At 38.6% G+C, this 13,643-nt stretch overlaps 1 protein-coding gene across 8 annotated transcripts in view; it reads left to right on the plus strand.

Moving 5' to 3' along the window:
* The window catches only part of C7H8orf34 (chromosome 7 C8orf34 homolog), a 542,145-nt gene that overhangs the window by 189,823 nt on the left and 338,679 nt on the right, over window positions 1-13,643 (plus strand). For all 8 annotated transcript variants that reach the window (XM_054499542.2, XM_063668844.1, XM_054499543.2 and 5 more), the window contains one exon: window positions 10,901-11,067. In XM_054499542.2, the coding sequence (XP_054355517.2) occupies window positions 10,901-11,067 (167 nt within the window). The remainder of the gene's footprint in view (window positions 1-10,900; window positions 11,068-13,643) is intronic.

Consider the following 13,643-nt stretch of genomic DNA (forward strand, 5'->3'; position numbering starts at 1 on the left):
TTATTTCTGCTCAGTTCACACAATGCTAGGTATATGACAATCACTTAAGTGTCTGCTAAACTGATTCTAAAACATCATATTTATATATTCTTAAAAATAGCTCTTATGCATAAAAATCTATATGCAACAATTGAGTGTGAAACTTTTCATGACCTCTTCAACTTCCAAGGCCTTAGTGCAAAGGGCACCCTTTAATTAATGACTGGAGTCAAAAAAAAAAAAAAGGACACAGGTTCAGCCTACAAGATTGTGAGGGTGAACTCAACAAGCTTAGGAGATAGTTCAAGAAATCATCCAATTTTTCACCAAAAAGAACACATGGAATCAGATCAAACTAATGTTTACCAACCTATGCTTACCAACCTATGCTCAGAAAGTGTGAAACTAAACGGAGCAAGCTCAGGCCCATGAGTGAGACAGGAGTCAAGAGGAGGAGGGCCAGTGGTCAGAATGAAGGCTCAGGAGGCTCCACCTGCTCAGGCAGGCCCACAGCGGAGGGTCTGTGGGGTGACCTCTTTAAACTGTTCCTTTCCATTTGATCCTGGTTTAGAAATCACTCTTTTAAACCAAAGAAAAATGGATTCCTTAAGTATATGAACACCAAATTGAAATATTAACTGCTAGTCTTTCTCATCAGGCCTCTTTTTGTACACTTTCTCTTGATGTGGGATATTATGGCTCAAGAAGAGGCGTTCACATATCCAGGATGCCCCCCTTGTGTTCTTTGAACACATAATGATATTAATTACCACTTAGAGGCTGCTCTATGTGCTTTGCGTATCTTAACCCATTTCATCCTTATGAAAACACTATTATTCAGAAATGACAGGCCCGGTGCGGTGGTTCATGCCTGTAAGCACTTTGGGAGGCCGAGGCGGGCGGATCACAAGGTCAGGAGATTGAAACCATCCTGGCTAACACGGTGAAACCCCGTCTCTACTAAAAATACAAAAAATTAGCCGGGCGTGGTGGTGGGCACCTGTAGTCCAAGCTACTTGGGAGGCTGAGGCAGGAGAATGGCGTGAACCCGGGAGGTGGAGCTTGCAGTGAGCCGAGATTGTGTCACTGCACTCCAGGCTGGGTGACAGAGCGAGACTCCGTCTCAAAAAAAAACAAAAAAAAAGAAATGAGAAAACTAAGTCCTGGAGTGGCTACATCCCCATCCCAAGACTGATAGCCATTAGGTCACTGAGCTAGGCTGCCTTGCTTCAAATTCTGTGCATTTAAATCCTTTGCTCTACAGTCTCTCTTCAGAAAGCTGTTCTAAGAACCCTGTTATTAAGCTTTAGGTTCAAATCTGGGAAAGAGGGGCCTCAGAACCCTAAGTGCTCTTAGAAACACCCCTCTTGTTCTGATCTCACTCAACACTGTCTGTATGAACACTCCTGCGTCCCTGCAGCAGGCTGCTATTTTTTCTTAATGGCTGTAGGATCCACAGGCTGTGGGGCTGGAGAAGAGGGTGGTGTCATCCTTTATCGTCTGCTGCTTCCAGATCTTGCTGTCTCCTCCGTAAAACAATCCCCAGTTCTGCATCTTGTTCTGAATTTCCCAGTGTGTTAATTTCCCATATCATCTTCTAGCAATAATTTGCTAACTGCCAGCCATTCCCCTTTCTCTGAATATTCAAATATCTGGCTCCTGTAACTCTCCCCAGTAGCTTTGCTGCATTGGTTAAGTCAGCGTCAACATCATCGGTGATCCTTCCCCAAACCTGGCCTTTCACTTCCTTTGCCTACTCTTTGCCACTTATCTTGAATTCCACCCTACTTCCCCATCACTCCCTCTGTCATATCCCAGACCTTCTCATTCTCATCATCTGCAAATCTATGATGTCAATTTCAGGCATCTCACTTTCTGACTACCACCTCTCGTCTTTCTAGTTTATTGCCTCTGACACTCAGCTTTAACTGGGACCCCCAAATCACTGAGACTGCCAAAGTTTTATTGTTCCTCACCCACCTTGTTCTTAATTTTTCTCCTTAGTCAGGTTTATCTATGCCCCATCATGGTAATTGGTCCCTTGGATATGCCCTCAAGTCTTCTGCTCCTCTTTTCCTGTTTTACTCTCCCGGAAAAACTCTACCATGTTTAAATCTAATTGTTTCCCTATTCTGTGGCTGAACCAACCTAGGCTAGAGAAGGACACATGGCCACACTGGCCAGTGTCAGTGAATTCACGACCACCAAACTCCAGGGGCACACTGGTGCTACCCGGTGATGCAGCTGCACCTGCCTCTGCCATTCACATATTCACTCTCCTCAATGATGACTTCACATTTTTCCTGCTCTCCCCCAATCTCCAACACTTTTCCCCCATCCTTATTCTTAACTAATGACTCTGTTTCCTGTTTCAAAGAGAAAATAGCTGCAGTTGTAAAGAAAACCTCCATAAGCTTCCTCCAGCAGACTCTCTGTGCACCTGGCTTATCTGTGCTCAGGTTTTCTGCTCTTCCCTATGGCTATGGGTGAGTCACTCATGCTCCGCCTAGGGCAAGCTCCTCCACTCAGTGCTAGATCCTTACTCTAACTCACCCATGTAAGCTCATCACTTCTCTTCATTCCCTGCACCATTCCTTTCTCCTAGCTCATTCCCCTCAGCATGAAAGTATGATGGAACTTCTCTCTAAAAAGTGAAGCCTCCCTGGCCCCAGAGATTAATTGTTCTGTGTCTTTCAATTTATAAAGAAACTCCTCAAAGTAGTTTACTTGTGTGCACTGACCCCTCATTTTGCAATCTTTTCCAAATAGAATGTTATTCCCACCACCTATTGAAAGCAACCTTGTCAATGTCACAGGACGACCTCTTGTCCAAGTTACCCAGTGTCAGTCAAATGACCTCTGCCTTCTGAAATTCCAACCTCAAGTCTCAGCCCCCATCTTACTTGACCTAACAGCAGTGTTTGAGATTTCATCTCTCAGTTATTTATTCAAATATTTTCCTCACAATCCTTATCTGTAATTGTGAAATTCAAAATGCTCTGACAACCAAAGTTGTTTTCATAATTCATTATAGCGAAACCTGATCTGAACCCCGCAGATTCTTTATTTATCCCACTCAATGGGAATGCTGATACATAATGATGTGGAAATACTGAAGTATTGGATAACAGGATGAGGCCACAGACCCTCTGGAATGTATTATATAATATAGAGTTTATGCAACAGAACACATCCAGCCCCAAGGATTCTAGAAAAACAGTTATGGACCTGGAATAAAATTCTAAGTTTATATTTGGTTATATATACTCTTTTTCTGTAAGAAGGCATGTTTTGATGATATGTTTGCCTTTTAGAAATGATTATATTATGTTTTATAAACAGACAAATGATTTATGCTTATTCATATAACATAACATTTCAAGATACAGTATATATTAATTTTGCATAAAATATTTAATATCTAACCATCCTATATGTATATTTAGGTACACAGTAAGCAGAAGCAGTAGTCAGAATGTACATATAACATCTGCTTCAAACAGTTATACTTTGTGAATTATTATTTAACTCCTAAGGGGGAAAATCGCCTTAAAGCCGTAACTGTCTTTTTACATGAAAACATAAAATATATTTGGTAAGCATAGAATATTATAAAGTATCATATTCTATTACCTTTTGTTAAATTTTTTTTTATTATTATTATTATACTTTAGGTTTTAGGATACATGTGCGCAATGTACAGGTTAGTTACATATGTATACATGTGCCATGCTGGTGCGCTGCACCCACTAACTCGTCATCTAGCATTAGGTATATCTCCCAATGCTATCCCTCCCCCCTCCCCCCACCCCACAACAGTCCCCAGAGTCTGATGTTCCCCTTCCTGTGTCCATGTGTTCTCATTGTTCAATTCCCACCAATGAGTGAGAATATGCGGTGTTTGGTTTTTTGTTCTTGCGATAGTTTACTGAGAATGATGATTTCCAATTTCATCCATGTCCCTACAAAGGACATGAACTCATCATTTTTTATGGCTGCATAGTATTCCATGGTGTATATGTGCCACATTTTCTTAATCCAGTCTATCATTGTTGGACATTTGGGTTGGTTCCAAATCTTTGCTATTGTGAATAATGCTGCAATAAACATATGTGTGCATGTGTCTTTATAGCAGCATGATTTATAGTCCTTTGGGTATATACCCAGTAATGGGATGGCTGGGTCGAATGGAATTTCTAGTTCTAGATCCCTGAGGAATCGCCACACTGACTTCCACAAGGGTTGAACTAGTTTACAGTCCCACCAACAGTGTAAAAGTGTTCCTATTTCTCCACATCCTCTCCAGCACCTGTTGTTTCCTGACTTTTTAATGATTGCCATTCTAACTGGTGTGAGATGGTATCTCATTGTGGTTTTGATTTGCATTTCTCTGATGGCCAGTGATGGTGAGCATTTTTTCATGTGTTTTTTGGCTGCATAAATGTCTTCTTTTGAGAAGTGTCTGTTCATGTCCTTCGTCCACTTTTTGATGGGGTTGTTTTTTTCTTGTAAATTTGTTTAAGTTCATTGTAGATTCTGGATATTAGCCCTTTGTCAGATGAGTAGGTTGCAAAAATTTTCTCCCATTTTGTAGGTTGCCTGTTCACTCTGATGGTAGTTTCTTTTGCTGTGCAGAAGCTCTTTAGTTTAATTAGATCCATTTGTCAATTTTGGCTTTTGTTGCCATTGCTTTTGGTGTTTTAGACATGAAGTCCTTGCCCATGCCTATGTCCTGAATGGTAATGCCTATGTTTTCTTCTAGGGTTTTTATGGTTTTAGGTCTAACGTTTAAGTCTTTAATCCATCTTGAATTGATTTTTGTATAAGGTGTAAGGAAGGGATCCAGTTTCAGCTTTCTACATATGGCTAGCCAGTTTTCCCAGCACCATTTATTAAATAGGGAATCGTTTCCCATTGCTTGTTTTTCTCAGGTTTGTCAAAGATCAGATAGTTGTAGATATGCGGCGTTATTTCTGAGGGCTCTGTTCTGTTCCATTGATCTATATTTCTGTTTTGGTACCAGTACCATGCTGTTTTGGTTACTGTAACCTTGTAGTATAGTTTGAAGTCAGTTAGTGTGATGCCCCCAGCTTTGTTCTTTTGGCTTAGGATTGACTTGGCGATGTGGGCTCTTTTTTGGTTCCATATGAACTTTAAAGTAGTTTTTTCCAATTCTGTGAAGAAAGTCATTGGTAGCTTGATGGGGATGGCATTGAATCTGTAAATTACCTTGGGCAGTATGGCCATTTTCACGATATTGATTCTTCCAACCCATGAGCATGGAATGTTCCTCCATTTGTTTGTATCCTCTTTTATTTCCTTGAGCAGTGGTTTGTAGTTCTCCTTGAAGAGGTCCTTCACATCCCTTGTAAGTTGGATTCCTAGGTATTTGATTCTCTTTGAAGCAATTGTGAATGGGAGTTCACTCATGATTTGGCTCTCTGTTTGTCTGTTATTGGTGTATAAGAATGCTTGTGATTTTTGTACATTGATTTTGTAACCTGAGACTTTGCTGAAGTTGCTTATCAGCTTAAGGAGATTTTGGGCTGAGACGATGGGGTTTTCTAGATATACAATCATGTCGTCTGCAAACAGGGACAATTTGACTTCCTCTTTTCCTAATTGAATACCCTTGATTTCCTTCTCCTGCCTAATTGCCCTGGCCAGAACTTCCAACACTATGTTGAATAAGAGTGGTGAGAGAGGGCATCCCTGTCTTGTGCCAGTTTTCAAAGGGAATGCTTCCAGTTTTTGCCTCATTCAGTATGATATTGGCTGTGGGTTTGTCATAGATAGCTCTTATTATTTTGAGATACATCCCATCAATACCTAATTTATTGAGAGTTTTTAGCATGAAGTGTTGTTGAATTTTGTCAAAGGCCTTTTCTGCATCTATTGAGATAATCATGTGGTTTTTGTCTTTGGTTCTGTTTATATGCTGGATTATAATTATTGATTTGTGTATATTGAACCAGCCTTGCATCCCAGGGATGAAGGCCACTAATTGGAGCATTTAGTCCATTTACATTTAAACTTAAGATTGTTATGTGTGAATTTGATCCTGTCATTATGATGTTAGCTGGCTATTTTGCTCGTTAGTTGATGCAGTCTCTTCCTAGTCTCGATGGTCTTTACATTTTGGTATGATTTTGTAGCGGCTGGTACCAGTTGTGCCTTTCCATGTTTAGTGCTTCCTTCAGGAGCTCTTTTAGGGCAGGCCTGGTGGTGACAAAATCTCTCAGCATTTGCTTGTCTGTAAAGTATTTTATTTCTCCTTCACTTATGAAGCTTAGTTTGGCTGGATATGAAATTCTGGGTTGAAAATTCTTTTCTTTAAGAATGTTGAATATTGGCCCCCACTCTCTTCTGGCTTGTAGAGTTTCTGCCGAGAGATCCGCTGTTAGTCTGATGGGTTTCCCTTTGAGGGTAACCCGACCTTTCTCTCTGGCTGCCCTTAACATTTTTTCCTTCATTTCAACTTTGGTGAATCTGGGAATTATGTGTCTTGGAGTTGCTCTTCTCGAGGAGTATCTTTGTGGTGTTCTCTGTATTTCCTGAATCTGAATGTTGGCCTGCCTTGCTAGATTGGGGAAGTTCTCCTGGATAATATCCTGCAGAGTGTTTTCCAACTTGGTTCCATTCTCCCCGTCACTTTCAGGTACACCAATCAGACGTAGATTTGGTCTTTTCACATAGTCCCTTATTTCTTGGAGGCTTTGCTCATTTCTTTTTATTCTTTTTTCTCTAAACTTCCCTTCTTGCTTCATTTCATTCATTTCATCTTCCATTGCTGATACTCTTTCTTCCATTTGATCGCATCGGCTCCTGAGGCTTCTGCATTCTTCACGTAGTTCTCGAGCCTTGGTTTTCAGCTCCATCAGCTCCTTTAAGCACTTCTCTGTATTGGTTATTCTAGTTATACATTCTTCTAAATTTTTTTCAAAGTTTTCAACTTCTTTGCCTTTGGTTTGAATATCCTCCCGTAGCTGGGAGTAATTTGATCGTCTGAAGCCTTCTTCTCTCAGCTCGTCAAAGTCATTCTCCGTCCAGCTTTGTTCCGTTGCTGGTGAGGAACTGTGTTCCTTTGGAGGAGGAGAGGCGCTCTGCTTTTTAGAGTTTCCAGTTTTTCTGCTCTATTTTTTCCCCATCTTTGTGGTTTTATCTACTTTTGGTCTTTGATGATGTACAGATGGGTTTTTGGTGTGGATGTCTTTTCTGTTTGTTAGTTTTCCTTCTAACAGACAGGACCCTCAGCTGCAGGTCTGTTGGAGTACCCGGCCGGCCGTGTGAGGTGTCACTCTGCCCCTGCTGGGGGATGCCTCCCAGTTAGGCTGCTCGGGGGTCAGGGGTCAGGGACCCACTTGAGGAGGCAGTCTGCCCATTTTCAGATCTCCAGCTTGGTGCTGGGAGAACCACTGCTCTCCTCAAAGGTGTCAGACAGGGACATTTAAGTCTGCAGAGGTTACTGCTGTCTTTTTGTTTGTCTGTGCCCTGCCCCCAGAGGTGGAGCCTACAGAGGCAGGCAGGCCTCCTTGAGCTGTGGTGGGCTCCACCCAGTTGGAGCTTCCCGGCTGCTTTGTTTACCTAAGCAAGCCTAGGCAATGGCGGGCGCCCCTCCCCAAGCCTGGCTGCCGCCTTGCAGTTTGATCTCAGACTACTGTGCTAGCAATCAGCAAGACTCCGTGGGCGTAGGACCCTCTGAGCCAGGTGCGGGATATTAATCTCCTGGTGCGCCGTTTTTTAAGCCCGTCGGAAAAGCGCAGTATTTGGGTGGGAGTGACCCGATTTTCCAGGTGCCGTCTGTCACCCCTTTCTTTGACTAGGAAAGGGAACTCCCTGACCCCTTGCGCTTCCCGAGTGAGGCAATGCCTCGCCCTTCGTCGGCTCGCTCAGGGTGCGCGCACCCACTGACCTGCACCCACTGTCTGGCACTCCCTAGTGAGATGAACCCGGTACCTCAGATGGAAATGCAGAAATCACCAGTCTTCTGCTTCGCTCACGCTGGGAGCTGTGGACCGGAGCTGTTCCTATTCGGCCATCTTGGCTCCTCTCCCACCTTTTGTTAAATTTACAATATAAAATTTAAGTTATGAAGGAAAATTTAATTGATTTATTAAACAGACCTAAATAGAGCTATTTGCCAGGCACTGTTCTACATTTATTAACCCTTTTTAATATTCCAACCACTGGATTATTAAATATATTGGAAGTACTACAGTAAGCTGCATTATGGATAACGAAACTGAGGAAAAGAAAGTAACTTGCCCCAAATTATTCATCTTGTAAGTAAACTATGTTCAATTGTCATTCAAAGCAGTATCTATATCCCTTCTAGTAATCAAAAGCGAATGGGGCTAAAATAATACATGAATATTGTTATTTTAAATGAATTTAATTTAGATAAAATAATTTAGGTGTTAATTCAGCTTAACCTGTTAGATCTATCAGCTAAGAAATCCAAATTAAAATTTTGTTTTGATTGGTTTTGTTTACTTCTCAATGAATAAAGTTGGTCAACGAAGACTTTAACATTGTTACATTGTTTCTCAGTTTAGAAGGCACATAATTCAATGATGCAGAGGACAGATGCCATGGCAAGAGACTGGAGCTAAATAAACTTCTTCCTTCCATTTTCAAGTGAATATTTATGTTTTATTTCCACTACTAAAGAGTATACATGATTTTCTTTAATTATTTGGAATGATATCGAGGGTTAGTCAAATTAAAAAATTGCTTAAAAAGGGGTGCATTTTTACGACATCTTAGCAACAATCCTATTTCTGTTGGGACCCTAAGTTGGGATAGAAGATAAAATTAAAATAAATATTGCCAACATGTGTATGTTTTCATATATTTGTTCTTATTTTTTCCCTCCCTTTTTACTTTTAAAAGTTTCAAACCACAGAATATTTAAAAGTAGTAATATCAAGATCCACATACCCTCCACCTGTATTCACCAATGAACATTTTACCGTCTTTATCTACGACCTATTATCTATATATCTATCGTATATCATATTCTATTTTTTGCTGAACCATCCGAAAATAAATTATAGATTTTATAAAATGTTAATTCTGTTATTCTTCAGCATGTATTTCTTAGGAATAAAGATATTTTCTTATGTACCCATAATATAATCATCATATCAAACCAATCCCACCATAAAGTTATCTAATGTAGAGTCCATTTTCAAATTTCTTCCATTTTTCCAGTAAAGTCCTTTATGGATATTTGTATACTTGTTTATTTCTTTTTTATCTAGCATCTAATAAAGGATCATGTGTGGAATCTAGTTGTCAAATCTTTTTAGTCTTCTATAATCTACAACAGTCCTCTGCCTTTTGTTTCTTTTTTATGACATTTACATTCTTGAAGACTATGGGCCAGTTATCTTGAAAAATTTCCCCAAATCTGCATTTGTCTGATTGTTCTCTGATTAAATTCAGATTAGACATTTTTGGAAAAAAATTCTGCATAGTTGATGGGATGTACTTTCTTATTATATCATATTAGGAAGTACATAATGTCAATTTGCCCAGTATTATTGGTGATGCTAAGTTTGATCACTTGGTTAAGGTGATGTCCACCAGATTTTTCCAGTGTAAAGGTATCAGTTGCCCTTTATAATTAACAAGTCATGTCACTTCTGCTTGGACAAGTTGGCACAGACTAATTACTTTCTGCTGTCCCTCACTACATATCCCTATAAACCCTGAAATAAAGCAAGAGCCACCAAAAAAGAACTGTGGCAAGGGTAAAGAGGAAGGTGGAATGGTTAGGAACCTGAGGGCTGGAGGAACAGCTTAGCAGCAGGGCTCCTTGCAATTCCCCGCTCAACAGAATAAGGGGCATTTCTTCGCTCCCAAAGTAGCAAGAGAAGGTGGCCCATATAGGTTAGTTCTTCCCCTGATGAACAGTAGCTACACCAACAACACCAAGAGAAGCCAGAGACACAGGCCAAGGGAATTGACGATTCTCACTGGCAATACATGGTTAGGGGACATGCTTTCCTTCCCTGCCAGACTTGAGACTCCGTATCTCCACTAAAGATGCTAGGAGAGCTGAGTGGCAACAATGAATCTACCTCAGTGGCAAGAAAGAATCTACTTCAAAACATCAGGAAGGAACACAGAAAAACAGAAAGAGCAGAAATATGGGTATATACAATGGACTAGCCTCACGAGTTTTAGAAATGATATTTAACTATTGAAACAAAAATTATAACACCATCTGATGCTCAATAATATTTAAAAGTAGGGAGACTCTTAAGGTATCTATACTTCACTCCAAGTGGTAAATGTTGATATTAATAAAACAGTCTGCTGAATGTGTTACAATATACATATACATATTGTAACAGGAAGAGCAGTCACTAATAAAACTATACAAAGAGATAGACTCAAAAGTACTATAGATAAAAGCAAGACAATTCAATGAGGGAGAGAATAGTCTTTTTAACAAATGGTGTTCAGACAACTACATACACATATGCAAAAGAAATTAAAGTTGAGTATTTTTAAACATCTTAATATAATATTTTAAACTATTTATTCCATTGAATGTGTTTTCCTTAATATGCATTTGCTTTGTAAATCGGGGACTAATAATCTGGACTTTCTAGCTCTTCTTTAAAAATCAGAAAATTCATCGAGTAGACTTTAATTTCCACTGGGCAACAATAGGTAGGAGTAAATTAGCACCCTCCCTCTTAAGTGAGCCAAATTTCAGTTTCCCCATACTCACTTGGGGATTCCTTAGCGAGCTACAGATGGGTGTCCAAGAAAGATGATATTTCTATTATCCTTGGGGAAAACTTTAGTAACATGTCCATATATGTGTGTAATGAAATAACCAAATGGAAATTTATTTGTAGATTTTCTTTACTTATCACAGCTAATTAGCATTTAAATATTTCTTCAGCTTAAAGATGGAGCCTAAGAACAAAGGATTAAAACAGCAGCAACAGCAACATAAGAAACTCCTGGCTGCAATGCTCTCTCAAGATTCTTTTGAGTCCATCCACAGCCCTACCCCAACTGTAACAGAAGAAGATATTGATAATGAAGATGATGCAATGGAATTGCTGGGTAATTTTAAAAATTAATAATTTCTCATTTTCTTCTTTGACATTGTAAAAAAATGTGTAGTGATTAAGAGATTTTAAAAGTTTTGAATAGCCTTGTCTTAGGGAAAAGAAACCATTTAGTGCATATTTTATTTACATTAGACTCCCATAAAGCTGCATGTAAGAACTAAATTGAAATACCCTAAGCATATGAATATTTATTAGACTGTATTTTGTGCTTTGTGTACGCTGCACTTTACCTTCTGACTACGTAATGAAGCGTTATTCTGTGTGCAACTGTGATCAAAATTCAAGTCTGTCTGCTTTATTCTCTGATAATAATTGCCTTGTTTACATCTATTGTCTATAAAATATACCCAAAGTACATGTTTCAGCTCTCACTCCAAAATGTCTCCCTGTTATTTTGAGGATGCTTTAGAAAAATAGAATAAAGTTGAAAGGGGCAGATAGTAAATTCATGTTTTATGTTTTCCATAAATGATGGGAAAGTTTGCAGAGATTTCAAAGTTTCTTCAGGCCTGTTACTTTCATGAAAACCTTATTAATCTTGTATATGTAGGATATCTTTTTATATTTTTTAATGTAGTATATGTATGTTTTTGCTTCATCAGAAATCTCTTCATATAAATTTTTAAACTGAACTTCTCTTTGGAACATCATTTTTCGGAAGAAAGAGAATGAAATGTTATTTCAGAGTGATCCACATATAAAACAACAAGTTTTAAAGTCAGTGGTATCAATTATTCTGTTAAAAATAAAGAGTATAATTTTCAAATACTTTGTGACAATATGCTGTTGTATTTGATTTAGAAAGAGAATAAATCATATAATTATTTGAAAGCCTTAAACATGTTTTACATATAGAATATGGAATCTCAGAAAAATATAGGCCATTTTCTGAAGTTTTTGTTAAAAATGAGATTCCTTGGTTTTAAGTGTTTATGGCAGTAAAATACTATCATTATAAAAAATGATATATTGCATATCATTTTTGCATAGGCCTACAAAGGTGTTATTTAGTCAATGGTGACAGGTTTGAAAGATGTTTTCTGATGCTGTAAAAACTGCATTCATGCTAGCATTAAGGAGATTGTATCATGGCGTTTTCATTACATGCTCTTGGTCTCTTCCAACTGGGTCTTTTCCTCACCTCCAAATCATTAACATGGCAGACGTGCCCTATGTGGCAGTGGTAGCTTAATTCAACAAACATTACTATATGCTTACTATATGCTAAGCACTTGGCTGGGGCCTGGGAGCATAAACATGAAATGTGATCTGTGTTTGAAGGAATTTTACATTGTAATGTTCAAGATACAAACGTAAATACGTCACTACCTGCGCTACCTGCGCTAATTGGATGAAGCACACAGTTGTATATAGGGGTAACACCTAAAGCAGAGGTAAGGGACAGTGACCCAGGAATGTTTCCTAGGGAAGCCGATTCCTCTGGCTAGTCCCGAAAAGCAAATAGATGCAAGCTCAGCAGGTGAGGTGTGGTCATTGTAGGTTTGCTCATGTAGGTATGGGCTGTTTTGTGATTGTGCTCCATAACTACACCTGTAAATGGTTCCTCTGCTTTGGACAGTAACAGGGAAGGGGCAAGTGAGATCCAGGGTTTCTTTCAGGAGACACAGTTGTCCACTCCATGCTGGTACTCCCTAGATCTCAGCTGCCCTGACTGAAGGTTCTAGTCTCCCAAGCTGAAGACTGAGGATTGAGTCTTGGAGACTATGTAATGATGAGCAATTAATAACTAGTCCTCATTAATTCTTTTTTTCGACATTTTAGCCTGTGGTCTGAGCAAGTTTAATAATAAGAGATAGTTGAAGGTTTGGACTTTCTTCATGTAATTCCACATGTCTCAGCACAGGTGGCAAGCAGTGTAATAATGTTGGTCTCTAGGTTATGAGATTATCCTCTTATAGCTTGGAATGTTACAAGTCCACTGGACTTTCCCTTAAAATAATGTCATATTCAATTTCCTGTTTTTGAAATGGATTCCAGCAAAATGTATGTGATTGTGTCTATTTCAGAAAAATACAAATGCTAAGTTCTTGGAAATTTATGTGAAATCCAATTTTATAGAGTTTATATAGAATCATTGTAAGATGCAATAGAGACATCTGGTATTTAAAATCTTTTTGAATCTACAACATTTTGTAGATGAGTGTGCTATAGCTTATGTGTTTGTAAATGTTTAACTTGTCTTTGTTATCTATACCAAGATATAACTGGCTGAAAAATATTTATTATGCATGGAAAGCACTCTGTAAACCTTGTGAAGTGATAAATAAGTGAAAGGTATAATTGTTAGTTGACATTAATATAAAAAAGGATTATTCTTCAATAAAATTGGTTGATTTGAAGGGAAACAATCCTTTTAGTTGAACTAGTAGAAGTTAGTAATAACTATTGACTCTTGTTTTGTTTATTAAGGAAACTAGCATTGTTAATATATACTGATTAATATTTAATTATTCACAGTTGTTTATATATTTGTGGATTTCTTTTCTAAATGTTTTAGGCATATGAAAATATTATAGTACAACACCTGTAATTTTTAAGTAGATCAAA

This window comes from Pongo pygmaeus, chromosome 7 (genome assembly GCF_028885625.2).
Source record: "Pongo pygmaeus isolate AG05252 chromosome 7, NHGRI_mPonPyg2-v2.0_pri, whole genome shotgun sequence".
Taxonomy (NCBI): Eukaryota; Metazoa; Chordata; class Mammalia; order Primates; family Hominidae; genus Pongo; species Pongo pygmaeus.